At 40.4% G+C, this 18,229-nt stretch overlaps 1 protein-coding gene across 1 annotated transcript in view; it reads right to left on the bottom strand.

Annotated features, from left to right (window-relative positions):
• Positions 1–18,229, bottom strand: part of LOC128061778 (kinesin-like protein KIF28P) — a 67,835-nt gene that overhangs the window by 32,425 nt on the left and 17,181 nt on the right. Inside the window, exons 4-8 of the mRNA XM_052654146.1 lie at positions 16,983–17,018; positions 11,794–12,018; positions 8,991–9,145; positions 1,373–1,484; positions 168–235 (exon numbers count right to left, since the gene is read on the bottom strand). Of these exons, the coding sequence (XP_052510106.1) occupies positions 168–235; positions 1,373–1,484; positions 8,991–9,145; positions 11,794–12,018; positions 16,983–17,018 (596 nt within the window). The remainder of the gene's footprint in view (positions 1–167; positions 236–1,372; positions 1,485–8,990; positions 9,146–11,793; positions 12,019–16,982; positions 17,019–18,229) is intronic.

The raw sequence follows: 18,229 nt of genomic DNA, 5'->3' as shown, positions 1-18,229 counted from the left end.
TTCTTATTTATTTTATTTTCTTTCCCTCTTCTCTCACAGATCATTTTTTTCTTCCTTTTTCTGGACCCTTTCCCAAGACACCAGCTCATCAAGTTTAAAGGCACTAGAAGAATTTGCCAAATTTAGAACTTAGAACCACTATAGATAATAAGTATTCATAATCGTACCTTTCAGCATATCTTAGTGTTGATAAAGTTTCCTCATAGCAGATGTCAGCTGGACTTATCGCTGCTATCTGTAAACAAATATCCTTTTCAGATTTTGTTTTTTATACAGGATATATAGCTATTGTTGGGCTTCCCTGGTAGCTCAGCTGGTAAAGAATCCACCTGCAATGCTGGAGATCCTGGTTTGATTCCTGGGTCAGGAAGATCCCCTGGAGAAGGGATAGGCTACCCAGTCCAGTATTCTTGGGCTTCCCTGGTGGCTCAGATGCTAAAGAATCCCTCTGCAATGCACAAGACCTCGGTTTGATCCTTGGGTTGGGAAGATCCCCTGGAGCAGGGCATGGCAATCCACTCCAGTATTCTTGCCTGGAGAATCCCCATGGACAGAGGAGCCTGGTGGGCTACAGTGCATGGGGTCACAGAGAGTCAGACACGACTGAGAGACTAAACAGACAGCACATAGCTATTGTTGATTTTACACAGCTAACATTCATGGAATATCTTGGAACTTGTGGTTTGTTTAAACTTTACAACTCAGAAAACTGAGGCTTAGATAAGAATAATGGCACCCATAACTGGCAGAGCTGGTACCTGAACCTGTCCTGACTTGAACAACTGTGCCGCTAACCTCTGTACTACGCAACCCTCGGCACTGAGTCCCCAACAGATTTCCTCAGGACTTTAAATGACAGTTGAATGGTGGCACTGCAGAGACTGATAAATAAATCATTACTGAGTACCCACTTAAATGGTTTCAAATCTGGTATTGACTTCAGCTTAACTGTTCTAGAATTCAAATGAGAAAATAAACTTTTTGATGAGCTGGAGGTGGGCAGGATCACTGAGAGTGAACAGGAGGGAATGTGACTGCCCATGGGGCAGCTCCTAATCTATGGGCCTGGAGGCCATGATTCAGAGCATAAGGGCCTGATGAATAATCATTTACCTTTGTTCAGCTTTGCAACTTTTAAAGCTTATTCATTATATTTCATTTAATCATCACAATCACAGTTTCAAGGCGATATCGTGATCTTCACTTTAGGAAGGAAGGAAATGAGGCTCCACAGTCAGTGTGCTGAAACTGAGAATCTTGTCAAGAACTGACAAGATTCTTGTGAAGAGTAACTTTAAGAATAATAACGATAGCAATCATGACAGCTGCGTGAGTCTAAACAGTCTAAAATGTGGTAGGAAAGTCACTATACCAGAGTAGTTCTGCTGTTCCCACCCAGAGCTGACTGGAGCAGTTTGGTCAGTACAGAGTCTCTGTAGGGAACATGGAGGACTTTCTTCCCCATGGCGGCATCAGCCAGAGCACTAAGTGAAAAAGAAATAAAAAACAACAGAAAGTTTTAAACATATCAAAAAGAAATCTGCCTCTTTGTGGATGAGTCAGAAACATCCCTCAAATATCCTTGACAACCCCATATACCAGATATGATATTAAGGAACATCCAATAGTTGATATACCTTCTATACAAAGATATTGGCATATTGCAAGATAGAAGCAGCTGGCTCCTTCTCCAAGGTCAACCCTGGGGAAATCATAACAAAGAGGAAGGCCCAGATCTGGGGCTCTAACACAGTAAACCGGAGAGGGCAATGGCACTTCACTCCAGTACTCTTGCCTGGAAAATCCCATGGACAGAGGAGTCTGATGAGCTGCAGTCCATGGGGTCACTAAGAGTCAGACACAATTGAGCGACTTCACTTTCACTTTTCACTTTCATGCATTGGAGAAGGAAATGGCAACCCACTCCGGTGTTCTTGCCTGGAGAATCCCAGGGATGGGGGAGCCTGGTGGGCTGCCGTCTATGGGGTCACACAGAGTCAGACACGACTGAAGTGACTTAGCAGCAGCAGCAACACAGTAAACCTTGGGAGGAAAACCCAGAGCCTGCAGAGAAGGGTCTTTTTGTGTGTGTACAGAGAAGGGTTTTGACCTGAGGGAGAGGGTGGTAGGCTAGCAGTGTGGAGACAGGAATGGGGAGTAGATTTAAGTGCTTTCTGGTCTTTCTCTCATACTGCCTTAGGAAGATCTCATAGAGTTAGGACCTGATAGGCTACAGAATCAAGTAAGAGTGAATGAGAGGTAAATGTCACTCAGGGTACTTCAGAGGAAGTAGTGTTGGCATTGAAGAGGGTGGGGAAGAGGGAGGAAATCCCATCCCTGATAAATTATAACCACAAACAAAGAAAATAAATCCAAAAAATTAAGATACCAGGTTTAGAAAATAAACAAAATGATCATCTAGAAAGGATTAGATACAGCAATTGACATTTAAAACCCTATGGATAAGTTCAACAGCTTAGTTCAGTTTAGTTCAGTTCAATCGCTCAGTCGTGTCCAACTCTTTCCGACCCCATAAATCACAGCACGCCAGGCCTCCCTGTCCATCACCAACTCCTGGAGTTCACACAAACTCATGTGTATCGAGTCGGTGATGCCATCCAGCCGTCTCATCCTCTGTCGTCCCCTTCTCCTGCCCTCAATCCCTCCCAGCATCAAAGTCTTTTCCAGTGAGTCAACTCTTCGCATGAGGTGGCCAAAGTATTGGAGTTTCAGCCTTAGCATCAGTCCTTCCAATGAACACCCAGGACTGGTCTCCTTTAGAATGGACTGGTTGAATCTCCTTGCAGTCCAAGGGACTCTCAAGAGTCTTCTCCAACACCACAGTCCAAAAGCATCAATTCTTTGGTGTTCAGCTTTCTTCGTAGTCCAACTCTCACATCCATACATGACCACTGGAAAAACCATAGCCTTGGCTAGACAGAACTTTGTTGGCAAAGTAATGTCTCTGCTTTTGAATATGCTATCTCAGTTGGTCATAACTTTCCTTCCAAAGAGTAAGCGTCTTTTAATTCCATGGCTGCAGTCACCATCTGCAGTGATTTTGGAGCCCCCTCGAAAAAAATCTGACACTGTTTCCACTGTTTCCCCATCTATTTCCCATGAAGTGACGGGACCAGATGCCGTGATCTTCGTTTTCTGAATGTTGAGCTTTAAGCCAACTTTTTCACTCTCCTCTTTCACTTTCATCAAGAGGCTTTTGAGTTCCTCTTCACTTTCTGCCATGAGGGTGGTATCATCTGCATATCTGAGGTTATTGATATTTCTCCCGGCAATCTTGATTCCAGCTTGTATTTCTTCCAGTCCAGCATTTCTCATGATGTACTCTGCATGTAAATTAAATAAGCAGGGTGACAATATACAGCCTTGACGTACTCCTTTTCCTATTTGGAACCAGTCTGTTGTTCCAGGTCCAGTTCTAACTGTTGCTTTCTGACCTGCATACAGATTTCTCAAGAGGCAGGTCAGGTGGTCTGGTATTCTCATCTCTTTCAGAACTTTCCACAGTTTATTGTGATCCACACAAAGGCTTTGGCATAGTCAATAAAGCAGAAATAGATGTTTTTCTGGAACTCTCTTGCTTTTTTGATGATCCAGTGAATGTTGGCAATTTGATCTCTGGTTCCTCTGCCTTTTCTAAAACCAGCTTGAACATCTGGAAGTTCACAGTTCACGTATTGCTGAAGCCTGGCTTGGAGAATTTTGAGCATTACTTTACTAGCATGTGAGGTGAGTGCAATTGTGCAGCAGTTTGAGCATTCTTTGGCATTGCCTTTCTTTGGGATTGGAATGAAAACTGACCTTTTTCAGTCCTGTGGCCACTGCTGAGTTTTCCAAATTTGCTGGCATATTGAGTGCAGCACTTTCACAGCATCATCTTCCAGGGTTTGAAATATCTCAACTGGAATTCCATCACCTCCACTGGCTTTGTTCGTAGTGATGCTTTCTAAGGCCCACTTGACTTCACATTTCAGGATGTCTGGCTCTAGGTGAGTGATCACACCATCGTGATTATCTGGGTCATGAAGATCTTTTATGTACAGTTCTTCTGTGTATTCTTGCCACCTCTTCTTAATATCTTCTGCTTCTGTTAGGTCCATACCATTTCTGTCCTTTATCAAGCCCATCTTTGCATGAAATGTTCCCTTGGTATCTCTAATTTTCTTGAAGAGATCTCTAGTCTTTCCCATTCTGTTGTTTTCCTCTATTTCTTTGCATTGATTGCTGAGGAAGGCTTTCTTATCTCTCCTTGCTATTTTCTAAAACTTGGCATTCAAATGGGTATATCTTTCCTTTTCTCCTTTGATTTTCACTTTTCTTCTTTTCACAGCTATTTGTAAGGCCTCCCCAGACAGCCATTTTGCTTTTTTGAATTTCTTTTTCTTGGGGCTGGTCTTGATCCCTGTCTCCTGTACAATGTCACGAACCTCCATCCATAGTTCATCGGGTACTCTGTCTATCAGATCTAGTCCCTTAAATCTATTTCTCACTTCCACTGTATAATCATAAGGGATTTGATTTAGGTCATACCTGGGTGGTCTAGTGGTTTTCCCTACTTCCTTAAATTTAAGTCTGAATTTGGCAATAAGGAGTTCATGATATGAGCCACAGGCAGCTCCCGGTCTTGTTTTTGCTGACTGTATAGAGCTTCTCCATCTTCGGCTGCAAAGAATACAATTAATCTGATTTTGGTGTTGACCATCTGGTGATGTCCATGTGTAGAGTCTTCTCTTGTGTTGTTGGAAGATGGTGTTTACTATGACCAGTGCATTTTCTTGGCAAAACTCTATTAGCCTTTGCCCTGCTTCATTCCATACTCCAAGGCCAAATTTGCCTGTTACTCCAGGTGTTTCTTGACTTCTTACTTTTGAATTCCAGTCCCCTATACTGAAAAGGACATTTTTGGGGGGTGTTAGTTCTAGAAGGTCTTGTAGGTCTTCACAGAACCATTCATCTTCAGCTTCTTCAGCGTTACTGGTTGGGGCATAGGCATGGATCACTGTGATGTTGAATGGTTTGCCTTGGAAATGAATCAAGATCATTCTGTCATTTTTGAGATTGCATCCAAGTACTGCATTTCGGACTCTTTTGTTGACCATGATGGTTACTCCATTTCTTCTAAGGGATTCTTGCCCAGAGTAGTAGATATAATGGTCATCTGAATTAAATTCACTCATTCCAGTCCATTTAGTTCACTGATTCCTAGAATGTTGACGTTCACTTTTGCCATCTTCTATTTGACCACTTCCAATTTGCCTTGATTCATGGACCTAGCATTCCAGGTTCCTATGCAACAGTGCTCTTTACTGCATTGGACCTTGCTTCTATCACCAGTCATGTCCACAACTGGGTATTGTTTTTGCTTTGGCTCCATCCCTTCATTCTTTCTGGAGTTATTTCTCCACTGACCTCCTGTAGCATATTGGGTACCTACTAACCTGGGGAGTTCCTCTTTCAATATGCTATCATTTTGTCTTTCATACTCTTCATGGGGTTCTCAAGGCAAGAATACTGAAGTGGTTTGCCATTCGCTTCTCCAGTGGACCACATTCTGTCAGACCTCTTCACCATGACCCATCCATCATGGGTGGCCCCACACAGCATAACCCCACACTAGCCAATCTGATCACATGTACCACAGCCTTGTCTAACTCAATGAAACTAAGTTCATCAGTAGACACCGTGATAATTGAATTAGTGAACTAGAGAGTTCAAAAGAAATCTAGATTGCAGCCTGGAGACATAGAGATGAAAAATCAGAAAGATAGGTTAGGAGACATAGAGGACAGGAAAAGAAGATTCAAATAGGGTAATTGAAGTTCCAGGAGAGAAAGGAGAAAAAAAATATGCAGAATCAATATGTGAAAGATAATGACTGTGATTTTTTTAGTGTTGATGAAAATCACTATCATAGACCTATGGAGACTAAAAAATTCCAAGCAGGATAAATAAACTGCAACAGAATTAAATTGCAGAACACCAAATAAGAAGAGCTTAAAAGCAGATAGGGAAAAAGATTGTCTTCAGTGGAATAGCAATTAGGCCAACAACAGAAAACAGTAGAATGGTATCATTAATAAGCTGAAAGAAAATACTACTTATCTAGAATTATATACCCAGCAAATTATCTTTCAAAAATGAATTGAAATAAGAAATTTCAACCAAACAAAAACTAAATTTGCTGTCAGCAAATGGTCATTAAGGGAAAATCTAGAGAATATTTCAATTAGAAAGAAACTGATTTTATATAGCAGCTCTGAAGTTTAAGAAGGAATGAATAAAAATAATTTTAAAAATAGATAAATGTGAATGAACATTAACTGTATGAAACAGTAATAATAATATTTGGTGGTTAAAGAATAAAATTAGAATACATGTCAACAATGACATATGTAAGATGGAGATCTTCATATTATCCCAGGATGTGTGTGCTCAGTTGCTCACTGTGTCTAACTCTTTGCAACCCCATGGACTGTAGGCCACCAGGCTTCACTGTCCATGGGATTCTCCAGGCAAGAATACGGGAGTGGATTGCCATTTCCTTCTCCAGGGGATCTTCCTGACCAGGGATGGAACCTGTGTCTCTGGTATCTTCTGCACTGGCAGGCGGATTCTTTACCACTGCACCACCTGAGAAGCCCATTATCCATGAATAGGTTGAAGTATTTATAATTTTTAGACTTTGACCACTGAACAGATGAAAAAGCCAGGAAATAGTTAGAAAAAAACATGTTGAATTTTGACATATGATAAAGGTAGCATAGAAGATCACTTGGAGAGGACAGACTATTCAACAAATGAGACAAAAAAAAAAATTAGTAATCTGTAAGGAAAAATAATGAAAAGGATGCCTACTTTACACTATACACAGAAATCAACTTCAGATAGATAGGGTTTAAGCACAAATTTTTCTTAAATAAGACACCGAAAAAATGCAAAACATACACCATAACTTCTGCTCATCAATAGACATCTTTTAAAAAGTGAAAACACAATCTACTAACTGGGAGAAGATACTTATGATACATATACCTGAGAGAAGAGTAATAAAAATATGTTTAAAACATCTACAGATCAATGAAAAAGACAGTAAATAAATAGAATAAAGGGGAAAACATAAGAACAGGTATTTTTTTGCTAAAAAAGAAATCAAATGTTGTTCAAGCTTGCTAGTAACCAGGGCTCTCAAGACCACAGTAAAGTGTGTTTGAAAGTGAAAGTCGCTCAGTTGTCTCTGACTCTTTGCGGCCCCGTGGACTGTACAGTCCATGGAATTCTCCAGGCCTTTCCCTTCTCCAGGGAATCTCTCCAACCCAGGGATAGAACCCAGGTCTCCCGCAATGCAAGTGGAATCTTTACCAGCTGAGCCACCACAGAAGCACAAGAACACTGGAGTGGGTAGCCTATCCCTTCTCCAGGGGATTTTCCCGACCCAGGAATCAAATTGGGGTCTCCTGCATTGCAGGCGGATTCTTTACCAACTGAGTTATCCCAGAAGCCCAAAGTATGTTTATGCCCATTTAACTGGTAAATGTCAAGAAATCTGACAACATCAAGCCTTAGAAAAGATGTGGATTAATGGGATATGTTATACATTGCCACTGGGAATGTTAACTGGACTAACAACTTTGGAAAACAATTTATCACCATCTAGAAAAATTAGGCATTCACACACTTTATATATAAAGCACAATAATTTCAGTTGCCGATATAAAAAAAATCCTTTAGTATATTGATACTCGGTGACTTTATGAGAATGTTCATAGTAGCACTATTTGTAAAAGCCAAAAACACCCAAAACAAAACAACAACCCTGGAAACAACCAAATTAACACTTAATATGAGAATGAAGGAATAAATTGTGGCATATTTCCACAATGGATGACTACATAATAATGAAAAAGAGCAAGAACACGGACGCTGTAACAACTGCTACTGTAACAATGTGGATAAATCTCATAGACACAATGTTTAGTAAAAGAACAGAAAATAAATTAACTAGAGCCACACATAAGATAGATGGATATTGTTAATAACGTTGAATCTAAAAACAAACTATACTCCTGGGTATATACTAAAGAGAAATGAGTAATTATTTTCCCCAAATTATATGTACAAGAACGTTTGTAGCAACTTTATTCATAATAGTTAAAACCTGGAAACAAACTAAATGCCCATCAAATAGAAGAATGGATAAATAATGGTATATTCCTACGATGAAATAATCCATAACAATGAAAAAGAACTAATAATTGCTAAGCAAAACATCATGGATAAGTCCCATAGAAACAATCCTTAGTGAAAGAAGCCAGATATAAAAGACAATGATCTGATATGTGATTGCATTTATATGAAAATCAAAACAGCTAGGCAAAAATAAATCTTTGATAGCAGGTTGATTTCTTTTGTTGGGATTAAAAGCCAAAGAGAAGGCATGAGGGGGTTTTCTGGGTTTTGGAAATGTACTATATCTCAGTCTAGTCATTAATTACATAGATATATACATATATGAAAATCCATTGAGCTGAACATTTAAGATTTGTGCACTTTACTATAATGTAATTTATACATAATATTTTACCCTTTCATAAAATTAAAAAATCAGTGCTACTGAATATAATATTCACGTGTGATAAAATAAGAAAAGAAAGAAAGAGGGAAGAAAGGAAGGGGAGAAAGAAAGTTGGGGGGGGGAGGGACATACATAAAACAAAAAATTCAAGATGATGGTCACCTCCAAGGGGAGCAAGATGGTGATTACCTCCAACTGTTTTTTGGATTTGGTGGTAGTTTTATTAGTGTTTGTTATTTCATCTAAAAGCAATTAATTAGTTTAAAATAAAATCTAGGAGAAGCCAGAAATTAACCAATGATGCTAGCTGGTCATGAACCAAGGGTTATGATTAATCTAAATTTTGATATTTGAGGTCATTTTTATGGCACAAATAAGTACCTGTCCACTGATTATTTACCTGATGACATTTCCTAAATTGGTTAAACTTAGGTTAACCCGTGATCCTTCCCGCAGTCTGTCTCCTTCTGATCCTGAAGATTTCTGCCTTTCACTTCCAGCTAAATCTACCAAGTTAATACTGGACTGTTTGGAGAGGTCTCTGTCTAGGAAAACCTGCAGGAAAGCACCACAAGTAATGCTATTAGAGGGGTAGCAGGCTACACGAGAAGTCAATCTATTTTACATTTACATTCTGAAATATTTTTCTAATTGTATTTCACACTCAAAAAAGATATAATAAAATTTGCAAGTTAAAATGCCATCCTCTTTACAATGACATTTTACAATAACATTATTAGGTCCAAATATCTCAGTTGCCCCTTCCCTTCTGTAACATTATTTCCAGTTATGTATTAGATACCAATTATTGTCCTAATATTTCTGTAATCATTTTTTTTTCTGGCCATGTCAGGTGGCATGTGGGATCTTAGTTCTCTGACAGGGATTGAACACGTGCCCTGTTCAGTGGAAGTGCAGAGTCCTAACCACTTCCCAATCAATAAATATTTTAAAGATACTGTGAAATCTGAAAAATAAGTAGCTGTTTAGGATGGTGTAGTCATGTAGTGGAAAGAATGCTACAGGTTCTCTTGCTGTCATGTAACTGTGAGCAAATGATTTAACTTTTCTGAGCTATGATTTAACTTCTCTCAGTTGTAAAATCGGGATGATAGCATATTATTGGGATGTTATGAGGATAAAGTATAATAGATGTAATGGTTCTAATCATGCCTGGCATACACTACTAGGTGATAATATTGCTGCTGCTGCTGCTGCTAAGTCGCTTCAGTCATGTCCGACTCTGTGCGACCCCATAGATGGCAGCCCACCAGGCTCCGCTGTCCCTGGGATTCTCCAGGCAAGAACGCTAGAGTGGGTTGCCATTTCCTTCTCCAGTGCACGAAAGTGAAACGTGAAAGTGAAGTCGCTCAGTCATATCCGACTCTTCGCGACCCCATGGACTGCAGCCTACCAGGCTCCTCCATCCATGGAATTTTCCAGGCAAGAGTACTGACACCAATTAACAGAGTATGCTTGTTTCTATCCAGTTAATTTTGTCTCCTACCTCTAAAATATCAAATTAAAAAATAGCCCAGAAAACCATTTATAAAGTCTATGAATGTAACACTTTATATTCATTGTAAATATAATACATACAAAGTCTATGAATATAGAATGAATGTTACATTCATATAAAGTGAATATTATATTCATATAAAGTCTATCAATGTAACATCTTACCTACATTGTAAAAATCAAGTGAATAATAATTAAAAGTTTACTTGTGTGCTTAGTTGCTCAGTCCTGTCCAACTCTTTGTGACCCTATGAACTGTAGTCTGCCAGGCTCCTCTATCCCATGGGATTCTCCAGGCAAGAATACTGGAGTTGGGTAGCCATTCCCTTTTCCAGGGGATCTTCCTGACTCAGGGATAGAACCCAGGTCTCCTGCATGGTAGGAGGATTCTTTACTGTCTGAGTCACCAAGGAAATTTACAGAGTTCTTTAAAACATAATATCTTGGGCTTCCCTGGTGGCTCAGTGGTAAACATTCTACCTGCCAGTGCAGGAGACATGGGTTTAAACCCTGGTGTGGGAAGATCCCACATGTCATGGGGCAACTAAGCCCATGTGCCTCAGCTATTGAGCCTGTTCTCTAAGCCCATGGTCCACAGCAAGAGAAGCCACCTCAATGAGAAGCCTGCATACCAACTAGAGAGAAGACCCTGCTCATATCAACTAGAGAAAAGCCTGCAGAGCAACGAAGATCCAGCCCAGCAAAAAATAAAATAAATACAAAGTTTAAAATGTAATATATTTTTTAAAAAATGTAATATCTTATCTAAATTTCCCAACATTCCTACGAGGATAACTGTCTCATTTTACAGACCAAGAAGCTGTGACTCAGGAAAGGTAAGTTATTTCCCACGATTTCAGAGCTGGTAAATGGATTCCTACATGGTCTAGTGTTCTTCTACCAATCCTGGCTAGAACAGGACAATCTTCATTTATTACTATTTTATCTATTACTAGCGCTGTGGCATAGGAGAAGGAGGTGGTAAAATTGTAGCTAACTCTCATGCTTACCCAGGCTTTATGATAACCATTTCTGAGTCAAATTGTCCATAATTGTAGCTATCATTCCCTACATCATTCCCAACCAAGGAGAATGGAGGAGGAAAGTATGCTTTAGCTTATCAAAGATTCTTGCTAGTGGAGCATTACATGGATGACGTGGTTTCAAAGGCTTTATCTTGGACTTGCAAATTTCAGAAAGACACTTCAGTATCTGGTTGTCCTCTAGGCCCATGGACCTGAAAGCTGACCATCATTATATTGGTGATGCATGGAAGGACTGTTAATAGGAATTCTCCATGACAAACCACAGACTCACTCTCCTATTTCCACAATTCCATCAAATTGGGGGTCAAAACCTGTTTCTCAAAGTATGTAATTTACTTGAGGGAAAATAGCCTTTAGCCCTACAGGCATTTCTGGGACCTTACTAGTGACCCTCTATCAGTAATGGGATCACTTAGGCCAGAGTGGGGCATGGATGTGGCGGTAGGGAGGCAGGAAAAGACAAGTGTTTTACTTTCTCCTGCTTCTGACCCTATAGTCTATGTTCGGAAATAGCTGTCTTAATCCATAGATCAAATCTAAAACACTCCATAATACTCACCAGCCCATAATGCTACTGGGAACACATCCCCAGACCCCCTTGGTGAGAGGTGGGGACACTGGTATCCAGTTGAATCTCACCTGTTTGAACTGAATGGTGATGATCATGTGAGACCGGCTGCTGCTGGCATTCATGTTGGTCGAAGCTGTGGTCCTTATTTTTGCCCCTTGTTCCATCAGTCTTTCAATATGGGCATAGTTCTCACAAGGCACTGACTTCAGACCATCCACATAAAAGCCCAGCTGTTGGTCCTCCCTTACTCTTAACCCTCCAGGTTTCTTGATCTTGGATAGCAAATCTCTTACCTGTGGTAAAACAAGTAACGCAAACTTCAGGAAGGCACGAAGTTTTGTTGACTTCACTGCTATAGCTCCTCGTAGAATATAGTACATGCTCAGTAAATATATATTGGATGAATAAATAAATGTTAAAGTTCTGTAGGTACCAGACAGCCTCATGACTTACAATAAGTAAGAAACAGAGAAATGACAAGTAAGAAAATAGAGAAACCTGTTGTAGTTAGTGAAATCAGAAGCTTTTTTTTTTTTTTTTTTAAGGATTTCAGTTTTATTATTTTCAAGTACCTACAGCACTTCAGGGCTTCTCTGGTGACTCAGACGGTAAAGAATCTGCCTGCCAATGCAGGAGGCACAGGTTCAGTCCCTGGGTGTGGAGGATCCTCTGGAAATGGCAACCCACTCCAGTATTCTTGCCTGGAGAAACCCATGGACAGAGGAGCCTGGTGGGCTACGGTCCATGGGGTCGCACAGAATTGGATATGACTGAGCGAGTAAACAACAACAAGAGCAATTCAACCAGCCTGCAAACTCCCTGAGGGTGGGAGTTGACTAGTAAATCCTAACATAGCTCCTGACACATAGTAGGCACCCAGTGAAATGCTTCTGGAGAGAACAGTGTAACCGGAGCTAAGTTAACAAGAAATGTTTAATACATTGCATGTAGGATATTGGGGGAACTGCTTCTGTAGCATGAAACAATATTTAGTTGGTATCTATAGTTGTCTGACTTTAAATGAAAGTGAAACTGTTAGTTGCTCAGTTATGTCTGACTCTTTGTGACCACATGGAGCCTGCCAGACTCCTCTGCCCATGGCATTCTCCAGGCAAGAATACTGGAGTGGGTAGCCATCCCCTTGTCCAGGGGATCTTTCTGACCCAGGGATCGAATCTTGTCTCCTGTGTTGCAGGCAGATTCTCTACCATCTGAGCCACTGAGGAAGCCCCAGTGGTGATTTTAAAGCATTTGTGGTTGAAAATATTGTTCTCTTATTAACCTAAGTATGTTCCTAGAAATCTTGTTAACTCTTGCAGTTGATTAGAAACTCCTTTGTAGATAACACAAAAATAAATTATCTCTTTCTGAATTGTCACAAATTTTGTATCACAAAATAATGAAGTCTTACTTTTCTAAGAACAGTGATAAATGAAACTTAATTAAAAGTTCATAACATTCAAAGTACCTAATGTTCTGCCTAGGTTAAATCATGCTGCCACAAACGCCACCACTCTGAATCTCTACTTCCAAGAAATTTATCTAACCCAAACAGGATTTGCTATAGGCAAACCTAACACAAGAATATAGGTAATTTTTTGGATCTCATTATTATTATTATTATTGGAGAGTTGTGTGATGTCACACTTAGACCATGGCCTCAGGTGAAAACCCATGGTGCATTTCCCCCCAGAAAGCCACTTCTGCCGGGGCACAGCAGGTCGAGCTATGGGAACCTGCTAGAGCCTGAGCCTCTGCAGAGGGGAATTGGTGTTACATGGTGCAGTGAGGTCTGGGCTGGGAATCTGACCTGGGTTCTTACTTCTGGTTCTGCCTCCAAACTATGAGAGCTTTGGGAAGTCTCCTACACTGCCAGTTTTTTTCTCATAAGAGGAGGGGAATGGACTAAATGATTTCTAAGATCTCCCCCAGCTCAAATATTCTGTAGCTTTAAGTCCTAGAGTCAAGTTGCTAGGGAACCACTGACAGAAACCACCAGCCTCGGCCAGGCACAATGATAACCGCTTGCATGAGCTGTCTGCACCAGGAGGTCCCTCCTGATAAGGAATTTGGTGCTGGCGCAGAAAACTAACTGGGAGAATTCAGGAGGGGCCAAAAGGAGAGAGCAGACACCACCCCATAATATGCCTTACTAACCTCCCAGAATCCTTCATGCTGGAGTCCATGTTAGCTGAGAGATGCTCACACCACAAGGAAGGACTCTGAGTTAGGCCAAATATGGGCCAAGCAAGATGACTGGCCAGAGACAACCTGGAAACTAAACCCATCACCACAACACCCAAGACTGCCAGCCACGTAGCCGAGCAGTTCTCCTGGATCCCCTTACCCTGCTGCTCTCCTCCCAGGCACCCCTTTCCCAATAAGGTCTTTAGCTTTGTCCTATGTATCTCTCAGATAATTCTTTTCTGAGGGCTAGATAAGAACCCGCTCTTGGCCCAGGAAAGGGTTCCCCTTCCTGCAACAGAGGCAAGATCACACACAGACTGAATTCAGGCAAGAAAAGTTAGGACAGTGGACAGAAGAGCCAGAGATAGGAAGACATTGAAATGGTGACAACTTCTGCCTTAGCTAGAAAGCCTTTCCTATAACTTCCACTGAGCAATATAAATATAAGAAGTGGCATCTAAGGCTGAAGATATGTCTGAATAGGGCTCATTAGAGAAGAAAGATAAGTAGGTTTAACCAGATAGAATGGAAGTGTGAGGGCCCAGAGATGAGGGCAGTTCCTGACACTGGACTCTCCAGGTAGTACCTGGAGACTGAGTCAATGATGAGACCTTCCTCACTCACTTCAGCCCCTACGGGACTCTCCTAGCTCTGCTTCTATCTGGCACTTCTCCAAATACAACTTCACTCTGCTGCTAGAGAGATCTTCTAAACCCAAGGCTGATTTTCTTATTTCCTTGTTTAGAATCTTTCACTGATGCTCCATTGCCTACCAAAGGGCCTTTGCCTTCTGGCAACTGATGTTTAGCTCCCTCTCCTGATGCTTCCCCATTCTCACCTGCCTGCATGCCTCTAACTCTGGTTACCTGGAGCCCTCACTGTTCCCTTAAACGCCATGTGCTTTCACGTGTCCCTGGACTTGCTGGTACTAATCATGCCACCTAAAATGCCCCCAACCCTCCTCCTGGCTCACCAAACTCATTGCATCTTTCAAGATCCAGTCTAACTCCTCTGTTTACAAAGAACACCAACAATCGCAGGTAGTATTAGTTGGTCTCTCTTCTATGCCTTTTTACCATTCATGCAGCATACATGATATATTTTATTACTGTCTGGAGAGGATGTAAAATCTACCACCAAGCTTCTCCATGGCAGAAATCACATCTTAGGTTTTATTCATCCTCAGAGTCTAGTATGATGTCTGAAATATTAAAAGTATCTAATAAACTTCACTTAGACTATTGAAGTACTACTGGAAAAATACCAGACTCCAAGCTGGTAAGACATGAAGAGGTTATAAGTATGTCCATGTCCTTATTTTAGAGATGAGAAAACAAAATTCCAGAGAGATTATCTTCATTAATAGGTTATCAGTAGGGGGCCCACAACAGGATGCCATTTCCCTGTTTCTTCCATCTGAACTTGGTAACGAAGTGAAGCTGCCTATTTGGTATGAAATAAAGGAGTCATACTGCCTTCCAGGCCCATCACTTTGAAAGAAATAGAAACTTAATCAGTGACCTTAGAATAACAACCCACTTGAATTTGCTATCAACCTTCAACAATAATAAATGGCTCATGGAAGCATATGAGAAACAAAATGGGTATTTTCTCTCCTTAATATAAAGAGAAAAACATGGGTGGATTTATTCCATCAATGTTTATTTAGCAATGATTAAGTGCAAGACTTTGGATAATGCTTGGAGTTATATAAGAAATCTTAGGATATGAAACTGCCCTTAAGAAACTTACAATTATAGATACCTTTGTGAATTTATCCATTCAGCAAACCTTAGGGGCATCCATTTTAAACCAAATATTATACTGCCTCTGATGCTGCTGCTAAGTCACTTCAGTCGTGTCCAACTCTGTGCGACCCCACAGACGGCAGCCCACCAGGCTCCCCTGTCCCTGGGATTCTCCAGGCAAGAACACTGGAGTGGGTTGCCATTTCCTTCTCCAATGCATGAACGTGAAAAGTGAAAGGGAATATTATACTAAGTATTGCAAATAGAAAGGTGTAATCCTTTGCTCTAGAAATATAAATATGGAAATAAAATTTTATAGTATAAGGGCAAAGGGAAAGGGTAGAATGAAAAAGGACTTTCTGAATAACTAGTATTTGCTCAGCACTACGTCTCAATGTGTGGTCTAGTTTATTGTATTTATTTTAAAAAATATTTATTTATTTGGCTGTGCTGGGTCTTAGTTGCAGCCTGGGGGATCTTTGACCTTCCCTGCAGTATGCAGGATTTTTAGTTGCGGCATGTGGGCTCTAGTTCCCTGACCAGAGATCAAACCCTGGCCTCCTGCATTGGGAGCGTGGAGTCTTAGCCACTAGGTCACCAGGGAAGTCCCTGGTTGTGTCTTATTTTAAATTCTCTGCTTTATAAATAAGCAATCTGAGCTCTGAGACAAAGTAATTGTTCAAAGTCACAAAACTAGTAACTGAGAAAGCAGGGATCTGAAACCATATTCCAACTACGATCAGATTTGCTAAATTATGTGAAATTCAAGCCTCAGTGTCTAGAAACAAAGTTGTATTGGTACACAGCTCATTTACCCTTCACTTACACTTCAGCTATGGCCGTTTTTGCTCTCTGAGGGGAGAGTACAGTAGTTGTGATAGAGACTTCAAGGCCCTCAAAGTCTAAAATACTTCCTGTTTGTACTTTGAAGATAAAGTTTGCCAACCCTCATGCTGAAGCCAACTGCTTTAGAATGTATAGATAAGCTGACATTTGAACTGGACCTGAATTTCAGTGGTTTCTCTAAGACCAGAGAAACCAAGAAGGGTATTCCAGGCAGAGGAAGGATAGATGTAGGAGAGAAGGACATACTGTGGAAAGGGAGAAAGGTTCTATGTGGCTGATGCAAGGAGTGTGTAGAGATAGAAGGACATAAGATGAAGCGGAACCTAGCTAAAATGAGGTAGGTTAGGGCTGGATAGCCAATGCCAGGCTAACAGGTGTTGACTTATCTGTAGGATGGATGAGGGGGAGCCCCTGCCATTTTTTAAGCTGCAGAGAATCGCTTAGAATTGTCTGTCAAAAAATGTAATTGTTGTTACCTGTTCATTGTAAATTTCCAGCATGCTGAATGTAACCTGTATAGGAAAGAGCATAAAGTAAATTAAGATTCTCTTGAAACAGTCACCTTTGGGAGAAAAAAAAAAAAAGGACTATGGAAACAACATAAATGTACAACAAAGGAAAAAGCTAAATATTAAAATAGTGACACTCAACGTCACATGCAATATGAGATTCTGAAATAATTTTAATGACATGGAGGAAGTTCTTAACATAAACTAAAAACAGATACCAAAGTGTGTGTGTGTGTTGGTCTTGATTGTGAACAGGAAAAAAAAAGCTTTTTCCTTATTGTTCATTCTCCAATCTGAACATATGCAGAGAAAAAGATTGATCTTTACCCTACCATGCATTTGGAGCTACGTTAGCCAATCTCCTACCTCCTAAACAGAAGCTTGGAGGAAGCTCAGTGACTCTAGTCTAGAGAAAAGGCTCTGAAATACTGACATTTTGCCGCCACTATACCCTCTTTGGGAAAAGCTGGAGAGCAATGCAGGAGACCTGGGTTCGTTCCCTGGGAAGATGCCCTGGAGAAGGAAAAGGCTACCCACTGCAGGATTATGGCCTGGAGAATTCCATGGACTGTATAGTCCATGGGGTCGCAAAGAGTCAGACACGACTAAGCGACTTTCATTTCACTTCACTTCATGAAGATAAAAGAAAAAAAAAAAATTGTGCAGTCGTCTATTTTGGCTTTTGAGCAGCGAGCAGTTAGCCCACTTTTGGTAACAATATCTCATTGTGGTTTTGAGCTTCATTTTCCTAATAATTAGTGATGTTGAACATCTTTTCATGTCCCTATTGGTCATCTGTATATCTTCTTTGGATAAGTGCTTATTCAGGTCCTCTGCCCATTTTTAAATTGGGTTGTTTGTTTTTTTTGCTGTTGAGTTGTATATGTTCTTTATATATTTTGAAAATTGACCTCTTATCAGATGTACGATTTGCAAATATCTTCTCCCATTCAATAGGCTGCCTTTTCATTTTAGTGATGGTTTCTTTCTCTGTGCAAAAGGTTTTTCATTTTATTGATCCCATTTGTTTATTTTTGCTTCTCTTTCCCTTACTTTTGAGTCAGAGCCACAAGAACACTGCTAAGACTGATTTCAATGTGGTTACTGCCTAAGCTTTCTTCTAGAAATTGAATGGTTTCAAGTCTTACATTCAAGTATTTAATACATATTAAGTTAATTTTGTGTATGGTATAAGATGAAGTGCAGTGTTAGTC

This window comes from Budorcas taxicolor, chromosome 16 (genome assembly GCF_023091745.1).
Source record: "Budorcas taxicolor isolate Tak-1 chromosome 16, Takin1.1, whole genome shotgun sequence".
Lineage (NCBI taxonomy): Eukaryota > Metazoa > Chordata > Mammalia > Artiodactyla > Bovidae > Budorcas > Budorcas taxicolor.
This window is presented reverse-complemented; position numbering and strand designations above follow the sequence as displayed.